Source organism: Aquarana catesbeiana, linkage group LG03, assembly GCF_042186555.1.
Source record: "Aquarana catesbeiana isolate 2022-GZ linkage group LG03, ASM4218655v1, whole genome shotgun sequence".
Taxonomy (NCBI): Eukaryota; Metazoa; Chordata; class Amphibia; order Anura; family Ranidae; genus Aquarana; species Aquarana catesbeiana.
Window position 1 is genome coordinate 248,734,351 of NC_133326.1, and position 23,716 is coordinate 248,758,066.

General features: G+C 40.7%; 1 protein-coding gene across 1 annotated transcript in view; it reads right to left on the minus strand.

Annotated features, from left to right (window-relative positions):
* Positions 1–23,716, minus strand: part of NELL2 (neural EGFL like 2) — a gene marked incomplete in the record, with an annotated part of 447,509 nt that overhangs the window by 272,652 nt on the left and 151,141 nt on the right. Inside the window, 4 exon segments of the mRNA XM_073619952.1 lie at positions 4,504–4,586; positions 4,680–4,752; positions 8,605–8,701; positions 9,924–10,097. Coding sequence (XP_073476053.1) covers positions 4,504–4,586; positions 4,680–4,752; positions 8,605–8,701; positions 9,924–10,097 — 427 coding nt within the window.

The following is a 23,716-nucleotide window of genomic DNA, read 5'->3' on the forward strand; positions in this document are numbered from 1 at the left end:
TGTGAAGATTTTTATGTGCAATGCATTATAATGCTCTTAAATTAGCAATCCAAAGTTTGTTCCTTTTTGCATTGTGGAGTATCATAACATTTACAATTAAATTCACAGCATGTTATGTTATTTTATTCATATTTAACAGAATGAAAATCTGAATATAGAATCCTTCATACATCTATCCAATAAAACAGTCAGAACATATGAGAGCCATATAAATCTCCCTATTCCTTGAAGACTCTGAACCTAGAACTTCAGTGCTGCCAGGCATTGGGGCTAATCACAATGCCATAGGCATCATGTTGCAAGCTTTTGTAATCAAGGTTCATTAAGGTAGACGTAGGAAGAGATCGCCCAGCCGCCACACACCTCACCTGACCTGAGTGGCTAGCAGGTAACAGCAGCCTCAGCTTGATTAATTCAAACCATGCCCCCAACATGTTTTCGCCCTGCCACTGGGGCTTAATCATAGGGGTATGGCTTGGATGAATCAAGCTGAGGCTGCTTTTACCTGCTAACCACTCATGCTAGGGGAGGTGTGTGGCGGCCAGGCTATCTCTTCCTACTTCTACAGCGTGCTTTGGGTCTGTACAAGGTGAAAAATAATTAAAAAATAAACACGTTTACGTCAATTATTTCAAAATGTATGGTCCGGTTTTCTTTTTTTAACTTTTTTATTTAGCTACTTCAGCTCTCAAATCTGTACACCCCTTATGGATCAGGACAATTATTTCAGATCTGCTAAGGCCTTGTTTATTCAGTAATAACTTTCCAGGATAAAATGCTTTTGCATTTCACAAGTGTGTTTATCTTGTAAAATTATTTCACTTTTCTATACTATCTTATCTATATATAAAAAGATGTTAAAAAAAAAGAAGAAAGAAGTACTACTGAGTGGTCTATAATACTTTGACCACTGTTAGTTTAGAAAAAAAAAAAAAAAAAGTCACCTTGCATCCCCGATTTAGACTACAGGACCGTGTTTAAAACACTGAGCAGAAGGTCTGTTTTTGACAGCAATGGCTAAAGCCAGCTCCTGTTGTCATTTTTTGACAAGAGGGAGGGGGGCAGCAGGAGGGGAAGGGACAGGGCATGCTACGTACGCCATGTGTATGGTGTAGGTAGCATGCCTAACATACAAGACTGGCTAGGGTAATATTTTTTACTAAATTTAAATTGCTTTTAGGCTTATACATGCCAAGTGCCTTTCTCAGTGAGCAGGCACTTCCTAGCTTGTGAACAAAGCCATGTTATCACTAAGACATAGTAAAGATTACATGAAGACTGGCAACCATGATGATTGGTTCCCTGAATGGCATGGCTGTGAGATACAGGGCTGTCAAAAAACTTTCAGCCAGTATGCTATAGAAGTGGTCTTCCAATACCAGTCCGGGGGCGGGATGCGGCCCTTTGCTCGCCTTTAGGCAACTTTTCCTTCCACTAATGAAAGACACTATTCCTCCCACTGACACCAACAACGGGGCATAATTTCTGTTACTGACAACAGGGCACTATTTTTCCCATTAGCACCAACAAGGGGGCATTATTCCTCCCCCTAATGCTAAAGATGCACTGTTCACTCCCACTGACTCCAAATGGCCACAGTCCAGTCGCCCCTAAAGTAAACTGGCTCATTTGTTTACATAGTTTAGAGACCATGTGCTATGGGATGCTTATTAATGCATTTTTAGCTGAGGGCATTTTGCAAAGAAAATTTAATATATAGATTATGAACAGAAAGTAGTTAAAGATGTTAAGTGTCACTAAGAGTTCACTCCTCTATCACCATATCATATTACCTTAAAGTAGTTCAATGTAGGCTGGTCTTTCTTAAATAAGTTTTTATTAGTTTTTCTATAAGAGTATATAAACAATGGTAATTGTAGTATGTTTTCACTGCTTTTGCCTTGGGTTTGTATTTGGTTAGTAATGCTGTGGTTGACATTAGCGATAATGGTTATACTCACATGAGCATTACTAAAGTTTTATTGAGCGAAACACACCTGACCACTACATGTTGTATTCTAATTGGTTTAGCCCCACTCTGCAGTCAAAGTTTATTTAACTCCTTACATACAGAGTCAACAATGGCCAAACAAATGCAAAACAAGCCCCTAATACATAAGCACCATTGTATACTAGTTGAATTTTTTTAAGGATATTACTAATAAAAATGTACTTTTGCTCAAATCTTGTAAGAATAGAACAGCCTTCGTAAAATAAAGTGGAAAACTAGCTATTATACTTTGGATAGAGTATGGAAGGGATTGAATTTAGTTTTTTTTTTTTTTTATTATTGCCTGATACGCTGTTGGAAGAGAAGTTGCCACTTTTCCTGTCCATATGACAGCATAAAGGGAATACCAGACAGCAATACTGTCAACTAAACAAAGACTTTGGGATGGCGCACCTTGTCTTTTTTTTTATATTACTTTTTCTTTATATGCCAGTATTCAATATGCAATGTCACCTTAATAATTTTAAAGAAAACTGCAAAAGGTTATATTTTCTTATAGCATTGCACTTTCAAACTTGGAGAAAATGGTTTCAAATGAATTTCTAGTTTTCTACACAAGAGTCTGTACAGACTTTCGGCATTGTAATATGCATTGAAATGTGCCCACCACACTCATTGCACTCAGTTGATCTCCTTAGTGTTTTAATACTCATTGTGTCCGAAAAGTCAGAAAATATATAAAAGATGTATAGAAAACTATGCAAAGTTGGTTACTGAATTTTGAATGATTAACAGACTATACAATTTCACTGAAGGCTTTGCGCCTTTTGTATAGGTTCATTAACATGGGCAAAATTCAAAAATACAACTACTAGGTGCAGCATTCATCTTTTGTCACACTTGTGAAAAGAAACAAAAAATGGTTAATAGAAAACACATTATTGATGAATATCCACTGTATAAATAAAGTGGACTGCCTTTAGGGCACTTTCACACTGGGGCGGGGGAGCTAGTCTTAGCGGCACTTTACTGATGTTTTGCAGGCGCTTTGGCGGCGCTGGCCATTGATTTTAATGGCAGGGGCATTTTAGGAGCGATGTATTCACTGCTCCCCCAAAAATGTTGCTTGCAGGACTTTTTATCCCTGTCCTGCAAATGCACCGCTCCATTTTTCAGGTGCTATTTTTAGCCCTTTTAGAGCCTGAAAACGCCTCAGTGTGAAAGTAGCCTTAAAATAGAACTAAAGGTAAAACTTTTTTCTTGCACTTTGGAGAGAGTAAGGGAGCATTATATAATCCCGGTGAAATTTTTTTGCATCTGTGTCCCCACTGGAGGAAATTCCTCCAAAGTGAGGGAATCCCCGATTGTCATCAGGGCCACCAAAACTGGTGTCACAATGGAAAGGTTTTCCCTCTATACCTGCTCTACTGACAACCCAAAATATGGGATTTCTTTTTGCTTCAACTCTTGCCAATAACGGTAGACAGGACAAATTGAGAGGGTGAATCTGCCCAATGGTGATACACACCGCAATTAAAACATGACCGGTGGTTTGATCCCTCCCCTACTCTATCCAAAACAGAAAAAAAAAATATATTGCCTTCAGTTTATACTTTAACAAATATGCCTGCCAAAGAGGTATTATAATAAAAGGTATCTATCATATAACAAAAGGTTTGCAGTGGGTGGGATCAGGTAGCCAACAGGCAGACTTCACCTGGCCTCAAACTTAGAGAAGGTAGGTAAAACATAAATAAGGCGCAAGTATATTTTCATTTTATTTTTACTGAACTATTTTTAACTATTATTCTGCTTTAACGTCTTTGCACCTGTTTGATTTGCATTACTTCTTCAGATTGTTTTCCTTAAATGTCTGATACTTACAAGCGAAACTTCAGTAATTTTTTCATCTTTCCATCTATTAAATCGTCTGCCCTTGTTGTTTTAACTTTGGATAGTAAAACATTTTTTTTCTAATCGGTAAATACCTTATACAGCCCACTTTCTGTTTGTCTGGGGAAAAAGCCTAGGCTTATGATAACATGCACAGCTCTCTCTCTCACTCTTGTGAGAGTTTGTCAGGGAGGGGGGATGAGTCATAAGAGGGCCAATGAGAGCTGCAGAGCTGGAGGAGTGCCTGTATGTGTGTGTAAATCCAGGAAGTGAACAGGTAGCAGCTTCAGCTGCCCACAGTTAAAATGGTTGCAGCCAGACTCAGTGGAGGGAGATTTCTGCAGCATATTTGGCAGTTACAGAATCACCGTATATATATAAAATAAGCAAAGTTGTTGGAGGGAAGCTTCAGAATGGCAAAGATGTTTTTATTACAGATTATGTGGGCAGACTGCAGTTCCTCTTTAAACAACCTGCAACTACCTGAAGTCAATGGCCTAATTACCTGAGTCATACACTACACACATTTAGAGAAGAATCAATAAGGAACTCTTTCTGCACACGTTGCTAACAATCTAATTTTAATTGCACTGTTCTTTTAACATAAAGCACAGTTCTTTACAATGTCATGGTCAGGGAAAAAAAAAAATGTAATTTACCTTTGAGGATGTTTTTGCTAAAATATCCTGCAGTTCCATAATTTTCTGCACCAGGCCATGGAAGTCATTACATGTTGGGCATGCTGAAATAATATATAAAATGTAGGTCAGCCTGTCAAACATAAAGACAATCTATTTTTTCATTGTAGAAACCCAATACAAATGTATATACTTACTGCGATTGAGATCAGGGCACTGGGAGATAAATCCTTGTGGCATGATAACAATCTGCAGATCCTGCATGATCCCCTGTGGATGAAACACAGACTGTATATTATTTTTCCACACAGTGTTCTACATTACATGGTGCTGTCTGATAACTATATTGTTTTGTATTTCATAAAATCAATTTCTAGCTGAGCTACAGAGTCTAATTAAGATGTCCACGGCAGGCAACGGAAAGCGGTTTTTATGTTAAATAAAACAATTCACCTTTCCCTAAAGTATACAACTATATTGAATTTTTCCCCAACATGATGAATGCAAGCCAAGAGAAATGAAGGGAAACAATTAGTACAAACATAATAAATATATATATTACAACATAGTGATGCATGTACTTAGCTAATCAGGACACATGAGAGGCATATTTTCTATATCAAAAAGATGTTGCTTGGTATCTGCATATATTGTCTGAAAAGAAGTCTATGCCATCATTTAAATTGAAGCATTAAGGAACCTGTACTTAGAAAATACAAATGTTGCTACTGCTGAACTCCCTTTTTGAAAATGTTGGTTGCGTGGTATCCATGCTGGTTTTAAAGCTTTGGCACTTTCTGCGCCTCTGATACAATAACTTGATGTATTACCTATTTTTGGACAGGGAACTAAACCTTCCCATCATTTTCAGCCAAGGAAGCGGCCATCTTGGCCTCTGTTTGATCCTCTGCCATGATGCTGCACATCATCAGGTATGACAACAGCCATTTGATGGTTTGAGAGTTTAGTTGAGAGTACCAAGCAAATGGGACAGTTACAATCTTGGGACATTCCAGAACGTAACTTAAAATGGGTTTAGTTCTGCTTTAAAATATGAACCGCAGATATAGTCAGACATCTTGCATTCTCAGAAAGTTGTCATCAATGGCACCCTCCATATTTCACCAGTAAGGTTTACTTTAAAAAATAGAATTGAGTTCTGTTATACAGTCTAGAGGAAATTGTACCATATCTATAGAGACTGATATTGTCTTTATACAGTAGATTTCCTTCTACAGGGGGCATAAAGCTTGCCCCCTGAAGCATAAGAACTAATTATTTAATCCTCTAAATTGTACATCCAGCCGAAACGTTCTTTTTTTTGTGAAATAAATACAACCTTTTTTGGGTTTCCCACTTTCCAGGATTCTGTTACAGAAACAGGGGAGTAAAGGCTAAAACTAGATTCAGTTGTATTGCTTTGTCAGATTTAGGCTTTGCTTGCATGGGGAGTACTAAAGCGTACACCCATGAAGGGCCACGTTTAACCACACGAGAATGATCAAGTATTCCATGCATCCTGGCACAGGTAATCCCGTTAATGTCAATTGGGATGCAGTGGCTGCACTGAGGCAGCTGTTCCAATCTACCATCCATGTGAGTGTTCCTGGACTCACACAGATCTCAAATTGGGAGCAGTGGCTGTATCAGTGTAGCCACTGCATTCCTGATTGACATCAATGGGACAGGGAGGCACTGAACACCTGTGCATCCCCGTGCGGGTAAACAGGGCCCTGCATGGGCGTACATTTTAGTACGCCTCTTGTTAATGAGGCCTTACCCCAACCATCAGATGCCTTTGAAGGGATAATTTAACAGCCTAAGTACAGGAATAACCTGCCAGGGGTATTTTTTTTTTTTTTTTTTGTCTTCCCCCACTATCAACTTCCAAAGAAAATTTGGAGCTGCACACACACTTTGAGTAAACTGCATTTTACACAAGTATGGGATGTGGACAGCTGTAAATTGAGAATAATGCGCAAACCGTAAGGGCGTTTCTTTAAAGTGTATGCCTAGCTTTAACTGTATAAGCCACAGATCTGGTGAGATATGTGCAGAGAGCTCAAATCAATGTGGGTGTCACCACAAATAAGGATACATTAATAATAGGGGGATACTAGCAGCGGGGTGGGGGCATATCTGTGCCTAAGTTACTGGGGCAGGATGGACTCCAGTCTAGCACACACACTTTCTGTGCTACCACAATTTGGTGGAATCTGCTAGACGCTTCACAATCCACACAGCACTATCGGGTACTCGCTGCTTGATAACTCACTCGGCAGAGTCCCAGTATTGCTGATCAGCATTATGTAAACCAGTCTGCAGGAAAAATCATGCCATAAAATTAATCAGATTAATCAGATTTTCATCTTTATGCAATCCACTATTTTGTATATAGGCTTATGCTTTTTTGTATTCTGTATTTTTTATGCTATACAAAAAAACTAGTTTTGTATTTAAGGTTTATGTTTACATATTCTTCTATTGAGCTATATACAAAAAACAAAACAAACATGTCTAAACTGCATGTAGGAAATACTAGACATTATTCTTTTATAGAATAAAACAATAAGGCATTTGCTGGTATGCTAAGAATGTTTACCCTAAAATGTGTCTGGAACATAAATAGGACTGCCATTAAAAGATAGAAAATCACTTTTCTCATGGTAAAACACACCAGAGAGATGAAATACTAATTTCTGTTTGCCTTTCCCTAGAGTAATATAATAGGAAACAAAGAGGGCACATCCTCAATATGTAATAATGTGAGTCTAATAGAATTTACATTGCCCAAGTAGAACAAAGATTGTTAAAATTACAGCAAAATGACAATATAGTTGCCCACAAAGATGCTTTTAGCAGATCATATTGCAAGTTACTATGATGACTTACATTTTTATTTTAAAAGAGATAATTTCTTTGACATTATTGTGCTTTCTAACACTGTAGAACATGTGTTTGATACTCACATTTATAGCTTTGTGCAATGGATCATAGTTACATAGTAGGTGAGGTTGAAAAAAAGACACAAGTCCATCAAGTCCAACCTATGTGTGTGATTATATGTCAGTATTACATTATATATCCCTGTATGTTGTGGTCATTCAGGTGCTTATCAGTTTTTTTAAACTATTAACACTCCCTGCTGAGACCACCGCCTGTGGAAGGGAATTCCGCATCCTTGCCACTCTTACAGTAAAGAACCCTCTATGTAGTTTAAGGTTAAACCTCTTTTCTTCTAATTTTAATGAGTGGCCACATGTCTTGTTAAACTCCCTTCTGCAAAAAAGTTTTATCCCTATTATAGGGTCACCAGTATGGCATTTGTAAATTTAAATCATATCCCTTGTCAAGCGTCTCTTCTCCAGAGAGAATAAGTTCAGTGCTCGCAACCTTTCCTCATAACTAATATCCTCCAGACCCTTTATTAGCTTTGTTGCCCTTCTTTGTACTCGCTCCATTTCCAGTACATCCTTCCTGAGGACTGGTGCCCAGAACTGGACAGTATACTCTAGGTGCGGCTGGACCAGAGTCTTGTTGAGCAGGAGAATTATCGATTTATCTCTGGAGTTGATCCCCTTTTTAATGCATGCCAATATTCTGTTTGCTTTGTTAGCAGCAGCTTGGCATTGCATGCCATTGCTGAGCCTATCATCTACTAGGACCGCCAGGTCCTTTTGCACCCTAGATTACCCCCAGAGGTTCTCCCCCCAGTGTATAGATTGCATTCATATTTTTGCCACCCAAATGCATTTTACATTTTTCTACATTAAACCTCATTTGCCATGTAGTTGCCCACCCCATTAATTTGTTCAGATAATGCTATCGTACAAATCTGAATTTGGAATCATATACATAGTAAAGTGCTGGGAAAACTATTGGTGCAATAAATCCTGAATAATAATAATAATAATAATAATCATGCCTGAAAGGAAATGTCTTTGTTCAGGCAGCATTCAGTATCATATTTTTGTACCGGTTATAAAATAAAAGAGCAAACCAAACAATTGCTATGGGCATCACTGACACCTTTGCTTTAGGGGTCTTTTATAATGAAGCACTTTCGTGAATTATTTTGTCTATCAATTTACAAATTAAACGAAGCATACAGGATTAACATACCTTAAAATAACCATGGGCATTATTTCTTTGTCCAACCCACAACGTTGTACCAGATGGAATATCCATGTACGGCTTTTCAATAATTCTTTCATAAATCCTATTGAACAGAAAACAAGTTAACCTCCCTGGCGGTATGATTATTTCGGATTTTAGGTGCTGAAAGCGGTACAATTATTTTGCATGGAAATTTGGCGTTTTATATTGTAGGTCTGTAAATCTTAACAATAACACACTTAAATCTGTCCAAACCAGAGTCTAGTAGATATCCCGGGTATGATAAAGTTTGAAACACAAAAACATAAATTATAATATAATAAATAAAAATAAATAATTTAAAAAAATTAAAAAAAATAGTAATAAAATAAATTTCCCCACAATTCACTATCGCTCAATTCTGCAAGTGTTCTAATTTACTATCGCTGTTTTCTAGCTGGTCTAAAGCCACTTTTGACGTAAAGGGACACTTTTTGGTTGCTATGGACAATCTCCAGTTTCCAGGCAGAAAGAACAGTGTATATCATGTAAAACTGCATGCAGGGCATGGGCCAGAGCACTGGGGACAAAAGGGATGTGAAATCATTTCATACAGTACTGTAATCTGTAAGATTACAGTACTGTATGTGTTATGATTTTGAAATTTTTTTGAATTTGCCGCCAGGCTCCGCCCCCGTGCGTCGCGCCACTCGCAGGGAACGGAGCCTGGCACGGAGAGGCTTCGGAGGAGGACGGAGCCCTCGGACACTGCGGGGGACATCGCAGGATCCCGGGGACAAGGTAAGTAACGCCGCCCCAGGATCCTGCAATGCGATCCCGAGTGTGGCTCGGGGTTACCGCTAATGGTACTGAATTTTAACCCCGAGCCACACTCGGGAAAACCGCCAGGGAGGTTAAATAATTCCTTAAAATTGAAATAATTGCTTTTATGAGCTGAAACCATTATGCTATTTTTTAGGCTGAACCTTTTTTGTTAAAAAACAAAAAAAAAAAACACACACATATACATATATATATATATATATATATATATATATATATATATATATATATATATATATATATATATATATATATATATATATATATATATATATATATATATATATATATATATATATATATATATACACCTCTTGGGGACATTTTTAAAGCTTGTTATTATCTACCAACGAATTGATAAGTTGGCTTCTTCTAGATCATAATTCAGTGACCAGTTATTAAACATCATAAAATACTTTTTATTAGCCTATTGGTTTAAGATGAAAAAAGAACAAACAAAAAAAACAAAACAAAGTCACTTAAGGTGTACATTAGCCCCTTACTTGTTGCAATCCACATGGAGAACCAGATGGGATGCACTGATTGCCAAGGAAAATCTATGCCATTTATCATCTGCCAGAATATAAGGAAATACTTCTGTCTGAGATCGATGACTCCCTGAGCGATAGTGCAATCTGACTTCATTTCGATGACCACTGCTCTCTAACTCAAGATACCTGCATAAACAAAGAAAAAAAGGTAAGAAAACAGGAGAGAGACAAATTCAAGTTTATTATTTCCTGCGATGGTCTTACTAATGTTCTCACAATGCATCGAGATATATGTCTAATTTCAGCCAACATGAATTTCATTTTGGTGATATAGAGGTTGATTTACTGAGGGCAAACATGTGGTTCATTTTACAAGGGAATTTTCGCTTAGCTTTCCGACTGCAGTGAAAATTCACTTTGCAAAGTATACCCAATCTTTAATGAAAGGAAAAAAAAAACAAAACTACGGTATTTTTGGTTGCACACGATCATGTAATTCTGAAGAGCTTTACCTAATCACTTCGCTAAGGGAAGAAACCATTTAAAAGTGACTTCTTTAGTAAATCAACTCTATACTTCCTTAATGCTCATCCTCACCTGGAGGAATGTAGATGATGCATCTTTTCTCATTACAAGACCAAGATTCACGATAATGGAGTCAAACCCTACTATTTCCAAACCAGTTTAAGAAAAGACAAAGTAAAAAACTGCAATATCTTCAAAAAGGAGAAAGGTCTTAAGCCACAAACATGTTAACCAAAATCCTAAAACTATTCTATAAAAATCACACAGGGTTTATTTAAAAAAAAAATACACACACACACACACACACACACACACTCTGGTAATCGCAAGGGAAGTAGTTTTCAGGTGAATAATATTTCCAGTTATCAATAAACAGTAATATGTTAAGATTGGTCATCATCTAAAAATAATAGTGTGGTCTCACTCAGCTAGTGTTTATTCCAAAAGCATACACAAGAAATGTTAAAGAAAAGAAACTGTAAGCGCAGACACTTGTGTATATGTAAGAATACAACAGGTAATATGTGAGCACTAAGCGCTCATCGGTCCATAGCAATAGTTCTTAGAATAGGATGACAGGCGGCAGCTGTCCTCAGAGAAAAGCCAGCTCTGTAAATAGATTTGAATACACAAGAAATGTAGTAGGTAAGCAGGTAAGCACTGTACTACAAAAGACAATTAAACATATCTGGAGACAGCAGTGTCTTCATTTCCCCACAGAGTAAAATCTGTCCTTTTTAGTTTTAAAATTATTAACTGAAACCAGTTTAGCAACACTTCAACATTAAAAAGGTCATAAATACAATTTACAAATTAATGAGCTTACCCGCCTTGCTTAACTTTATTATAATTGTCAGGGAGGTGGAATTCTATTATGCTAGATTTTACACATATTAGGCAACATCGATAAAGGCAATTGTAATTCCATAAAGAATAAAAAAGCATCAATAAGCAGTTATTAGAAATAAATGTAAAAATTAAGTGGCTTGTTGTCCACTGAAACATCCAGATTAGAGGACAATCCACTGTGCTCAAAAAATTCAATTCACAATTATCACATTTTATTAAAAAGATACTCAATGAAATCAAGTTTGATGTAAAAAATATGGCCTAAATGCACTTTGCAGAGAGATTTGGTGGAATTATCCACAAGTTTTCCACATTATTAAATAGGAAGACAGCAGAATGATAGTAACAAAAGTCATCAGTAAACATGAAACCAGTACATGAAAATCACAAGGCTCTAACCAACATAAAATTTGTTTAGGCAAGAAACCCCATCATTGCCTGCCTTTGCCTATGGGAGAGAGCTTTAGCAAACAGATATCCCAGAAACTTGGCAGCATCATCTCCTGTGATCTGTGAATAACAGACCTTCAGCAAGAAACCTGGGTCTGTCCTCAGAACTACTCGGTCCGGAAAAAAAAAAAAAATCAAATAAGGCTCAATAATAGAAAAGGCTTGCAGCTCGCTGACCCTTCTAGTTGAAGCAACTACCTCTAATAAGCTTACTTTTAAAAAGGCCAAACTCTAATCGTAGCATCTTCCGGTGGTTCAAAAGGCCTTTTTGTCAGACCCTGCAAAAACCACCGACAAATCCCATTTGGGAAAAAACTTAAACAGCACTGGTCTGGCTCTGGCCAGAGCCCTAAAAAAACCTGACAATCAAAAACAAAAAAAAAAAAAAAAAGGGTCCTGAGGCAACTGTCTCTCTAAGAACACTGACAAAGCAGCCACCTGAACTTTCAATGTACTGGCTGCCAACCCCTTCTCCATTCCATCATTAAGATATTCAAGGACAGAAATGACCTCCTGTGGGAAAAAAAATTTTGAGGTGCACCAGGAGTTGAAGCATTTCCATGTCTTGAAATAAATCGCCCTTGTGACCCTTTTGTCCTGCTATCTAGCAGTGTTGAAATTAATTGTTGGACAACTCCTTTCTCTTCAGGATTTGCTCCTCAGTATCCACGCTGCTAGCCTGAGGTGTCCTACATTGGGATGAAGGGGCCCTGACTCAGGAGGTCCTCCCGAAGGGGCAACAGCCAATGTGGTTCTGCTAAGTTCAGTAGGATAGAGAACCATGCCCTCCTGGGCCAATAGGGAGCCACTAGAATTAGGTTTGGTTTCTTCCTGCAACTTTTTTAGCACTAGACGAATCATCTGAAAAGGGGGAAAAGCGTAGCACAAGCAGAAGGCTGAAGACTGGGCTAGTCGTCCAGACCCTACGCTTGGTCCTGCCTGTTTAGAGAGAAGTACACCAGTACTTTTGCATTTGCCTGAGATGCAAATATTATGACCTGGGGAGCTCCATTTGTCCGCTATCTGGAAGATTTCTGCATTCAGGCTCCGATTCTAGCACTCGCTTCCTGCTTAAGAAGTCTGCCATCTGATTTAGACTGCCTTTTCGATGCACCACTGCCAAAGCAGCCAGATTGTCTTCTGCCCATGTCAGGATCTGGAGAGCTTAGGACAAAAGAATCCTGCTTCTTGTGCCTCCCTGCTTTGAAATGTAGGCTGCTGCTGTGTCATTGTCGGATAGTACATGAATGTGATGGCCCTTGACCATCTCCTTGAATGACCAAAGCCCTAGGGGAATGGCCCTCAGCTCTCTCCAATTGGAGGATCTCTTGGATTCCCTGTTTGTCCAAGACCACCCCAGAAGCTTGCATCCGTCGTTAACCTCTTTGCTTTTGGGAAGGGTCCAGAACAAACCCCTGTCTAAAATTTACCTGGCTCCTCCACCACGACTTCCTCCTGACCCGAGAAGGCATCATGATTTGTTTTTCTAATAACTCCCCGTATAACCAGTTCTGCAGAATTGTCTGCTGGAAATCTCTTGAATGGAGGTGGGCCCACTGAACAGCTGGGATTGAGGCTGCCAGGAGACCTAGGGTTGACATGGCTGACCGACTCACAATCAGTAAGCTTGTCTAGACCTTCACTGCATCCTGAATTTTTATTACTTTTTCCTCTGGGAGAAATATCTTTCCCTGAATTGAGTCGATGGTATAACCCATGAATCTTATCGGGGTAGTGACCAGGTTTGACTTTGCTGTTCAGGAGCCAGCCCAAACTCTAAGTTGTTCTTCATCCTCTTTAAATCCCTCCACAAAAGATCTTTTGAATTGGCAAAGAGGAGATGGTCCAGATCGAGAATCGAGATTCCCCCCATCTTGAGCAGTGCCAAAGCTTCTGCCATAATCTTCGTGAAGATCCTCGGAGAAGAGGATAGTACAAAAGGAAGGGCTCTGAACTGAAGATGCAAAACTACTCCCCCCATCTTGACTGCCAGTCGCAAATAGCTCTGCGATGCTGGCATATGGGGACATGCAGGTAACCATCCCTGAGGTCGATGGACGCTAGGAAACATCCTGTAGTAAGAAGTTTCCGCACTGAAAAAAAAAACATATCCATTCGGAACTTCTTGTACCGAATGTATCTGCTCAAAATCTTTAGATTTAGGAGTAACCGAAACCTCCCTGATGGCTTTCTGATTAGGAACACGTGTGAATAGAAGCCTTTAGAGTGAATAGAGTCTTTCCTCTTCCCGAGGAACTGGGATGATTACTTCCTGCTGTAGAAGTTCCTGCAGGAGAGACGTCATTGCCAGAGATTTTTCCTGACTTATGGGCACATGTTATGAGTTACATAAAACCGACTTGGCGGGGTCTCTGAAAATCCCAGCCTGTAGCCCTGAGATATCATCCTGAGGACAAACATACTGGAAGTCGTCATCTTCCACTGTAGTCTTCCTCCCACAGTCGGAAAACAGTCACTGGTTTTTGGCGGGCTGGCTGGGAGGCAATACAATACTCCTGTTCTGCCTCGACCCCTTTACATCCCGCTTCCTTAGCATCCTGAGTTTGGTGAAAAGGACAAAAATAATTTTAACCTGTGTTATCTTTTTGACTGGAAAGGCCTTTTTGTTGTCCGCAGTTCTTTCTAAAATGGCGTCAAGATCAGGACCAAACACAATCCCCCCCCCCCCCTTAAATGGAAAACCACACAGCTTCACTTTTGAGGCTGAAACTCCTGACCACATTTTGACCCACAACGCCCTATGTGCAGAGTTCACTAGGGCCAAAAATCTTGCAGACATTCTTATGGATTCGGCGGAGGCATCTGCCATGTATCCAACTGCCTTTTGTAAGGCTGGCAAGGTGTCAAGCACATCTTTCTGGGAGGTCCCTGCCTCAATATGCCCCTTTAACTGTTCCAACCAGTGCCCCAGATTCCTGTCTACTTCAGTTGATGTCATTGCTGGTTTAAGGCTAGCTAAAGCTGAATCCCAGGCCTTTTTCAACAGGGAATCCTTATCTTATCGCTTATCTATGGTGTCCTTCAGGACACCCATATCTTCGAACGCTAGATCGGTTTTACGCTAGACCTTAGAGAATGCTGCATCAAGCTTAGGTCTTTTGTTTCAAACTTGAGTACCATCCCCGTCAAAAGGTAATCTCCTTTTAAGTCATCTTGAGAAAAAGAGGGCCCCCCTCTGGATCTTCCATTCCCTTTTTACAGTCTGACGGAACCCTGTGTACCGGAAACACCCAATGTTTGACCTCATCCATACCCTGATACATTTTATCATGCAGGGATAACTGGGCTTTATCCTCGATGTTCAGGGTGGTATGTATGGTTTGCAACAGGTCGCCCACCTCTTCCAGGGACAGCCTGTAACAGGAGGAAGATAATTCCTTCTCTTCACCCTCCTCCCCATCTGACTCTGGGGAGTCACTTCTCTCCTTCGAATCGCTGACCTCCCTAGGAGCCAAAGCAGACGGGCGAGGGCTGAATGGTGGATTACCCTGATTGCTAATCTTTGCCACTGGATGCTTATCCAGATAAGATCGGAAACACTGAAATGCGTCTGCCACCTCTTTCTGAAAAGTGAGAAGCTTACTGGATTGGACAGAGGAAGCCGCTGAGGACATTTCCTCCTTGACCGAGTCTGCTATATAGATCCTACATAAAGGCCTGGCCCAAGAGTTCAAGGGTGGCTTTACAGGAGGGACATCCCTTTTTTTTGGGGGGGGGAGCACGCTTGTTCTTTTCTTTGGCTTTTTCCTGAAAGACACCATCCACTGAAAAAAAAAAAAAAACACCACATAAATATACAATACATGGGGCCTCCTCCCCAGCAGACCAAGTAACAGCAGACAGTGAAACACCACAACGTTACTGTCCTAATCGCGCCCCCCAGTGCAGTAACCTTTGGATTGTGATGCAGGCTCACCTCCTCCCCCTACTAGGGGAGGAAGTGAGGGAAAAACATAGCCCAGGTGCAAAAAATGAGACCTCTGCCTCTTACCTGGGCCTAGCTATTGTTCGTGGCTTCTGCTCCCTCCACTGCCACCGGTTCCTCTGGCTTCATCCTGCAGAGGGCTTCAGCGAACGTTCGGCTGCTTTTTATTTCAAATTTCCCAGTCCTTTCGCCGTTGCGAGGACCGGAAATCCACCAGCAGTGGCCGCTTCCCCTTCCTGCATTCCAGAGGCTGGAACCAGAAGCCATTGCACACAACCGGAAGTCCCATTCAGAAGTGACGTCGCCCACGACCTGGAATGAGGCAGAGACGCTGCGCCGTGCATTGCTCAGTTCCCACTCCCTGGCCGCACCTTCCAGTCTGATGGAGCAGGACCCTCCGTCGGCCTCTGCCCTCGCCAGGCTCGAAGAGAAGGAGAAGACTCCAGGACACCCCACTCCCGTCTGGGATGGCCAGATCCAAAATAACAGAAATAGCACAAGGCATGCCCTTCACCTTTCCCCACCTGGAGAGAGCACATCCAATCCTTGGTCCCCTGCAGAGCTTCGACCATGGTGGAGGAAACACTACAACTGCTGTCTTTAAAGTGGTGACTGCAGTGTTTCCTGGGAATTTGGGTGGAACTGCTTTCTCTAGGTGCTGTGCTGAAAGACGATTTGGGAAATTTGCAATCATTTATTTTGGAGCCTGTAAAGCATTGCACCAGCGATCAGCAGATCACTGGTGCCATGCAGGTCTCCTGCAGATCTCCTGCAGATCTGTCAGTTTATCAAGCAAATACACTGACAGGAAGAATCCATGAATTACCATGGCCCTCCATGGTATGGGGTAGTGGTGTGGTAGTTCATTGAGAACTACAAGCCAACAGCTGCAAAGGATATTGGGACTTGTAGTTCATTCACATATAGAGCTGCAGCATTGGGAACATGTTACACCCTAAAAAAGGTTGGACCATGTAACATGCTCCCAAAAAGTGAACTTATTTAACTGGCTAGCCAAATAACCACAATGCTGCACAGGAAACCTCCAGGTAAATACAGCAGAAGAAAATGGAACTTCAGAAAATAAAAGTAGAGTCTTTTCATAGCTCAAGTAACACACATCTTTTTATATACATCGCCTTGAGTGATATTATAAGTAGAGATGCACAAGCCGTGTGAACTAACATATGACCCAGACTGGACTGATGCACACATTGTGAATATACAGCCATATCATAGTTACATAGTTAGTCTGGTGAAAGACCCAAGTCCATCTAGTTCAACCAATAAAAAGGGGGAAAAAAGATATTATATTTGTGTGGGTTAACTTTATAGGTCTAAAAAGCTGAAAGCATTAAAGTGGTTGTAAACTTAAATGGCTAAAATTGATCTAACCGCCATGTGTTTGTTTTTATTTTTTCCAATCGTAAATACCTTTTCTTCTTTGTGCTCATTTGTGGTCACATGTCCTCCCTTTGCTCTGGATCCCCCTGTAAGAGAGTCAAGCGGGAGGGCACGAGATTCCCTTCTGTTTTGGGTAAACAGTACAGTCAATGAAGGCTACAGCAGCAGAGAGGAGAGAAATTGGATGATGAAGGCAAATATCCTGACCACGTTTTTTTGGCTCAGCGCCCGATGATAAACGTGGTCAGCTCACAGAGAATTCAAGACCAGGCAGGATCAACCAGGTACTGTAGAATATAGAAAGAGGCAATCGAAAAGGCAAAAGCACTAGGCTATGGCTTGTGCCTTAAAGGGACAATAGCATTATTTAGGGGGGGGGGGGGGAGGTTGGGGTGAAACCTCTCACCAATGGCAAAATTAAAAGTACAGTGTAGTACACAAGAAAATTTGTACAGGATTTTTAAAAGGTACCAAAAGATCAGTAGTATAAGAAGTGTTAAGTGTTAAAAATGTATATATTTTTATTAACATGTAATTTTAAAAGCTCACTCATGATGATATGTATATATGCATAGGAATTCAAATGTTTCCATATATGTACATTTTACGGCATTATCAGGGCCATCTGTACCGCGGGGCAAACGGGACATCTGCTCAGGGCCCCGCCATTGTTGAGGGGCCCAAAGCAGCTGCCCGTGGAGCCTGTGCTGCCCGCCGGCTTTTTTTCAGCCTGAGTTCCTCCACCTCCGGGATCAGGCGCTGGTTGCTGAGCTGCCCGCTATTGTCACTTGTAGATACAGGAGCGCTGCTTCTGTATTTACAAGTGACAGCGCTCTCCTCCTGGCACCCAATCACATCCCTCCCTGCTCTGCAAGACATATCCTTGATCTCTGAGAGAGCAGAGAGAACAGAGGAGGGAAGGGGCGGGGGATGTAGACAGGCAGAAGCTGCTCCAAGCCACAGACATTAAGTTACAGCTGCTCTTCAGCAGCCCCACTCTGACGGGGGGGGGGGGATTGATGCCAGAAGAATGCTGTGTATTGACGGGGGTGGGCTCCAAACTGGAATCTGGGGAAAGGAGAGCTCTATTTGCTGGGGGGGGGACTTGGATGTATGCAACACACCCCTAAATCCTGCACTCCATACACAGATTCCCCCTAACTCCTGCACTCCGTACACAGCTCACCCCTAAACTCTGCACTCTGTACACAGATCCCCACTAACTCCTGCACTCCGTACACAGATCCCCCCTAACTCCTGCACTCCGTACACAGCTCACAGCTAAACTCTGCACTCTATTCACAGCTCACCCCTGAATCCTGCACTCCGTACACACCTCATCTCTCAATCCTGCATATAGCTCACCCCTCAATCCTGCACTCCGTACACAGCTCACCCCTACATCCTGCACTCTGTCCACAACGCACCCCTTAACCCTGCACTCTGTACGTAGCTCACCCCTCCACACTGCTCCACTGCAGGTGGCATAACTAGTCATTTATTTCTGGTAGCCTGTCCTCAGGTATACTGCTCCTAATAGGCTCTGTTCCTAGCTGCACTCAGTTAACCTTAATAGCTGTGTGTGCTCTGCTCATTGCTAATAGCAAGTTCTAGGAATTTTCTGTCTATTGGCAGGTCCCCTCACCTCTCCAGTACATGGTGCGCAGGCAGTGAGAAGATTATGTGCTGTAACCTTCAGCAACCAATCAATCAGTGAGCTGTATTGATGTGTTGTGACCTCTAGCAACCAATAATTGATAATTATGCACAGTAACCTCTATCAATCAGTGAGCGGTAAACATGTAACCTCTAGCAATCAATGAGTGAGCGGTAAACATGCAACCTTTAGCAAACAATGAGTGAGCGGTAAGCATGTAACCTCTAGCAACCAGTGAGCGGTGAGGATGTGCAGTAGCCTCCAGCAACCAATTGGTTAGCAGGAATGATGTGCTGTAACCTCTAACTACTGATTGATGAGTCATAATGTTTGCTGTAACCTCTAGCATCCAGTGAATGAGCAGTAATGATATGCTGTAACCTCTGGCCACCAATCTCAATTGCTGCCTGACCTGATTTTAAGTCGGGGGGGCCAAAGGCAATGTTTGCCCAGGGTCCAATCAATATTAAAGATGGCCCTGTGCATTATATACACTAAATACAGCTTTGTAGTGGTGAGTGGGGGATACAGTCTAGTCACTCCCCATACAGAATCGCCACAATAACACACAGACTGATTTCAATTTAGGCTGCTATTGTCAAAAACTCGCAAGAAGCAGGTCTCAGTCCTGCACTCTGGCTGGACTATTCACATATTTCTTTAAATGGTTAAGTCACAAATATTATAAGCTTAAATCCAAACTCCAGGCAAATAAAAAAAATCATCCCTTGCAGTGGGACTGTGCCCACACTGCTGAGGTGAATTGCTCATTTATGGCCACGAGAATAAAAAGGAAATCTACATAACCGACCCTCCACTCCTCCCTGCAGCTAGGCCTGTCCCCATAGCCTCTTTATCCCCACGCTCTAGAGTCCTGATGTCATCAAGATGTGAGCACACCGAGTGACAGTCCATCCCTGGATCGCGGGGGAGCGCCATCTGCAGGGGAAGCAGAAAATCAAGTAAACCGGTTTCTCCTCTTACCTGGATAGAAGGAGCTATTTTGTAGTGTGAGCACAGGGGGTAATTTTTTTCTGCCTGGAGTTGGGCTTTAATTCGCACATTGACAAAATTTGTAGAAAATTTAAATTTATCCCTTTACGTAATTTGTCAGCTGCTACATATCAAGTAAATGTTTCTTTATAACATCTTGCAAAGTGTGAGAAACATTTTAGTCAATGTTATTTGATCCCTTTTCTGGTAAAAACAACATCCTACATAGCCAATCTTATTTCCTGTCGTTGTGCTCTCATTTCATTATATGTGCCATCTATCCTATTCCTCCACCTCCATCTACCATCCTGCATACAAGCATTCCAGTTATCCTCCCACAGAAAGGAGATGAAAAACATGAAGTAATTGGAAAATATGACGTACATTAATGCTGTGGGCTACTGCAATTAAACTTCCAGTCTTGCTGAATTTGTTTTTTCAACTTGAAAAGACTTACCGTCTTTCCAATCCAATATAAAAAGACCAAACACCTTCAAGGGCGTTTTGGAAAGAGAGAATATATAATATTTTTTCATGACGCTTTTTTCCCCATGGAGCACATTTACTATTGAATTAATCCCTTTAATGGTCAGGTTAAAAAAAAAAAAAACCCTATATGAATGCAGTTTTTTTTAAACCGTTGTGGCTTCTTTTTAGGTTTCAGCCATCCAAAATATTTAGTCACATGACTCACTTTTTTTTCCTTTTTTTTTGTATATACACACACATAAATGGGGATGATTTGATAAAGGCAAATGAGCTGTTCACTTTGCAAGGGATTCTGTACCTGCAAGGGAATATTTCCCAGATTTCAGTGAATAAGTCAAAGCTCTACTGACTTCTATAATCCAATCGGGTGCAAGCAAAAATTATGTTTTTTTTTTTTTTTTTTTCTTGCATGTGATTGAGTAATATTTAAAGTGAACACACTAAGCTCTGGGGAAATACCCTTGCAAAGTCAAACTATTAGTAAAGTAACACAAATAAAAAATGTGTGTAAAACGAGTGAATCTTGGATAAAAACATTGCCCGACTCCTTAACGTCTGTTTTCCTAGGCACATAATATACATATCAAAAAGGGAGCACAATGGCTTTTACAACTTTAATGCATTTTTAAGAACATATAATGTGCGTTTGACACAGTATTTTGAAAAAACCCCGCTCTGTTTTTATTGAGGCCCCTTTCACACTGCTGCGACTTGAAAGTCACGTTGGTGTGATTTTAACACAATTTCAGGGAATGCCTGTGTAAACTTGAGGTCTATGGACCTCTACTCGCATCAAAGTTGGACCAAAGTAGTACAGGGACTATTTTGAAGTCGGTTATGGGGTACGACTTGTCTGGCGACTTTGCAGTCCCAAGTCGCACAAGTGTGAAGGGGACCTAAAGGCCAATACATGTGTGAACAATAAAAAAAGTTGTTTTTTTTAAGGCTCATACATGTGTGAACTCCAAATTCTTTTCTGCAAACTCAAGCAATGTAAAAATCTTGCTAGCTCTCATTGTGAGGCAGGTAGGGAACTAAGTCTGATGGTCTGCCATGATTAAACCTGTCTGTATTGTGCAGGCAGATATCATAGAAGTAACAATACAAAAAGCTTTTGGTTGTCCCACAATAAATGCAACCACAAATATCAATATTGTAAAAAAATAAAAAGAATATGTACTTATATTATAAAAATTTATTTTTCCCCCATGACTGTGCCCTGAAACCCTAACCCACAATCAAAAACAATTAAAATTATATTAACCACGCCCCATGGTAGGAACTAATTAGTAGAACAGGAAACACATCAATAAAACAAAGAAATATTTTTACTCAAAAAACTACTATGTTTCAATCAAAATACTGTAGCCCAGAAATGCACTCAATATATAAAGCAATGTATAAAGTTACATTGAGCTAAAATAAATACATTGGAGTACTCAAATGCGTCTCTAAATGTTAATCGGAGGAGAATCTTAAAAGGACCAATGGCCTAGCAAATGCTTAACACCCAGCACAGCTAAATATTGCATGTAGTGAAATTCCAGGGTGGCAAGGAGCTAGACATAAATGTTGCCTTATGGGATTATGTGAAATCTCCATTAATCGCTGTAAAATATTGCAATTAGAAATATATTTCAGTTAGAGGGAAATATATTTAAAATACTGAGTGTTGTGTTGGTGTTATTGTAATTAGTTCAACTTCAAAGGTTGGCCTTTTGTTCTCCCTGAGAACATCTTCCCTGGGTAGTAAACAACAGCCTTCTTTGACTCATCCAATCAGGCTGTGCCCAATATACATTTACTAGATACAGTGACCAATTAGGGAGAATTATATTAGCCACACTACAGAAAGGAGGGGGGGATATAATGCATTGTGACCAAGCTAACTCACTCTTTGGTGTGGGAACAGACAGCAGTCACCATGGGCTGACCTGAAGTTAACAGGTATTCTAATATACTTGTATTTTATACTGTACTGTAAATATGGGTGTTGTGGGTAATTTGTAAATACCATGTAAGCCAGGAGACCTACACTGTACATTGTGTTGTAAATACTGTTGGGTGTGTACTTTGTATAGATTATGTAACCCTATTAATAAATGTGTATTGCGGAACGAACTACCTCTTTGTTGTAAGATCTCTCAGATCTAGATATGTATATGTCCATACTACTACAATGATTGAGGTGTATGCACAAAATACAGAACTAGTCAACATAAATAATAAATTAGACAGGCATTCATGTAAATAGGTTCCTATAACTGGCACACTTGGCATATGAATCTTGCCACACAAGCACAAGAGGGATAAACCACCTGCATGCTATGCAAATAAAAATCTGCATGAATCGTTGAAAATGCACTCACGGAGAAACACTCCAAAAAAGGGCATTCAATAGCAGACATCATAATGAGGTATCACTCCATATGCTGTGAATATATGTTGGGCCAAATGAACCCACCTAGTCAGCATACAGACCTCCCCAAAAGGGTTACAAGCATGGTCAAAGCAGTATAATTATAGGCAATGGTCAACTTGTTTTAGCAGTGTTGGAGGAAAAAGTGTCCTGTTAAGGCAATGAAATGATATGCAGATCATCTACACTATATTACCAAAAGTATGGGGATGCTTGCTTTTACATGCACATGAACTTTATTGGCACCTCAGTCTTAGTCTGTAGGGTTCGATATTGTGTTGGCGCACCCTTTGCAGCTATAACAGCTTCAACTCTTCTGGGAAGGCGGTCCACAATGTTTAGGAGTGTGTCTATGGGAACGTTTGACCATTCTTCCAGAAGCGCATTTTTGAGGTCAGGCACTGATGTGGACGAGAAGGCGTGGCTCACAGTCTACACTCTAATTCATCCCAAAGATGTACTATTGGGTTGAGGTCAGGACTCTGTGCAGGCCAGTCAAGTTTCTGCACCCAAAACTCGCTCATCCATGTCTTTATGGACCTTGCTTTGTGCACTGGTGCGTAGTCATGCTGGAACAGGAAGGGGCCATCCCCAACCTGTTCCCACAAAGATTGAAACATGAAAATGTCCAAAATGTCTTGGTATACTGATGCCTTAAGAGTTCCCTTCACTGAAACTAAGGGGCCAAGCCCAACCCCTGAAAAACAAACCCACACCATAATCCCCCCTTTACCAAATGATTTGCACCAGTGCACAAAGCAAGATCCATAAAGACATGGATGAGCGAGTATGGGGAGTCCTGACCTCAACCCAGAACAACACCTTTGGGATAAAATAGATCGGAGACTGCAAGCCAGGCCATCTCGTCCAACATCAGTGTCTGACCTCACAAATGCGCTTCTGGAAGAATGGTCAAACATTCCCATAGACACACTCCTAAACCTTGTGGACAGCCTTCCCAGAAGAATTGAAGTGGTTATAGCTGCAAAGGGTGCGCCAACTCAATATTGAACCCTATGGACTAAGACTGGGATGTCATTAAAGTTCATGTGCGTGTAAAGGCAGGTGTCCCA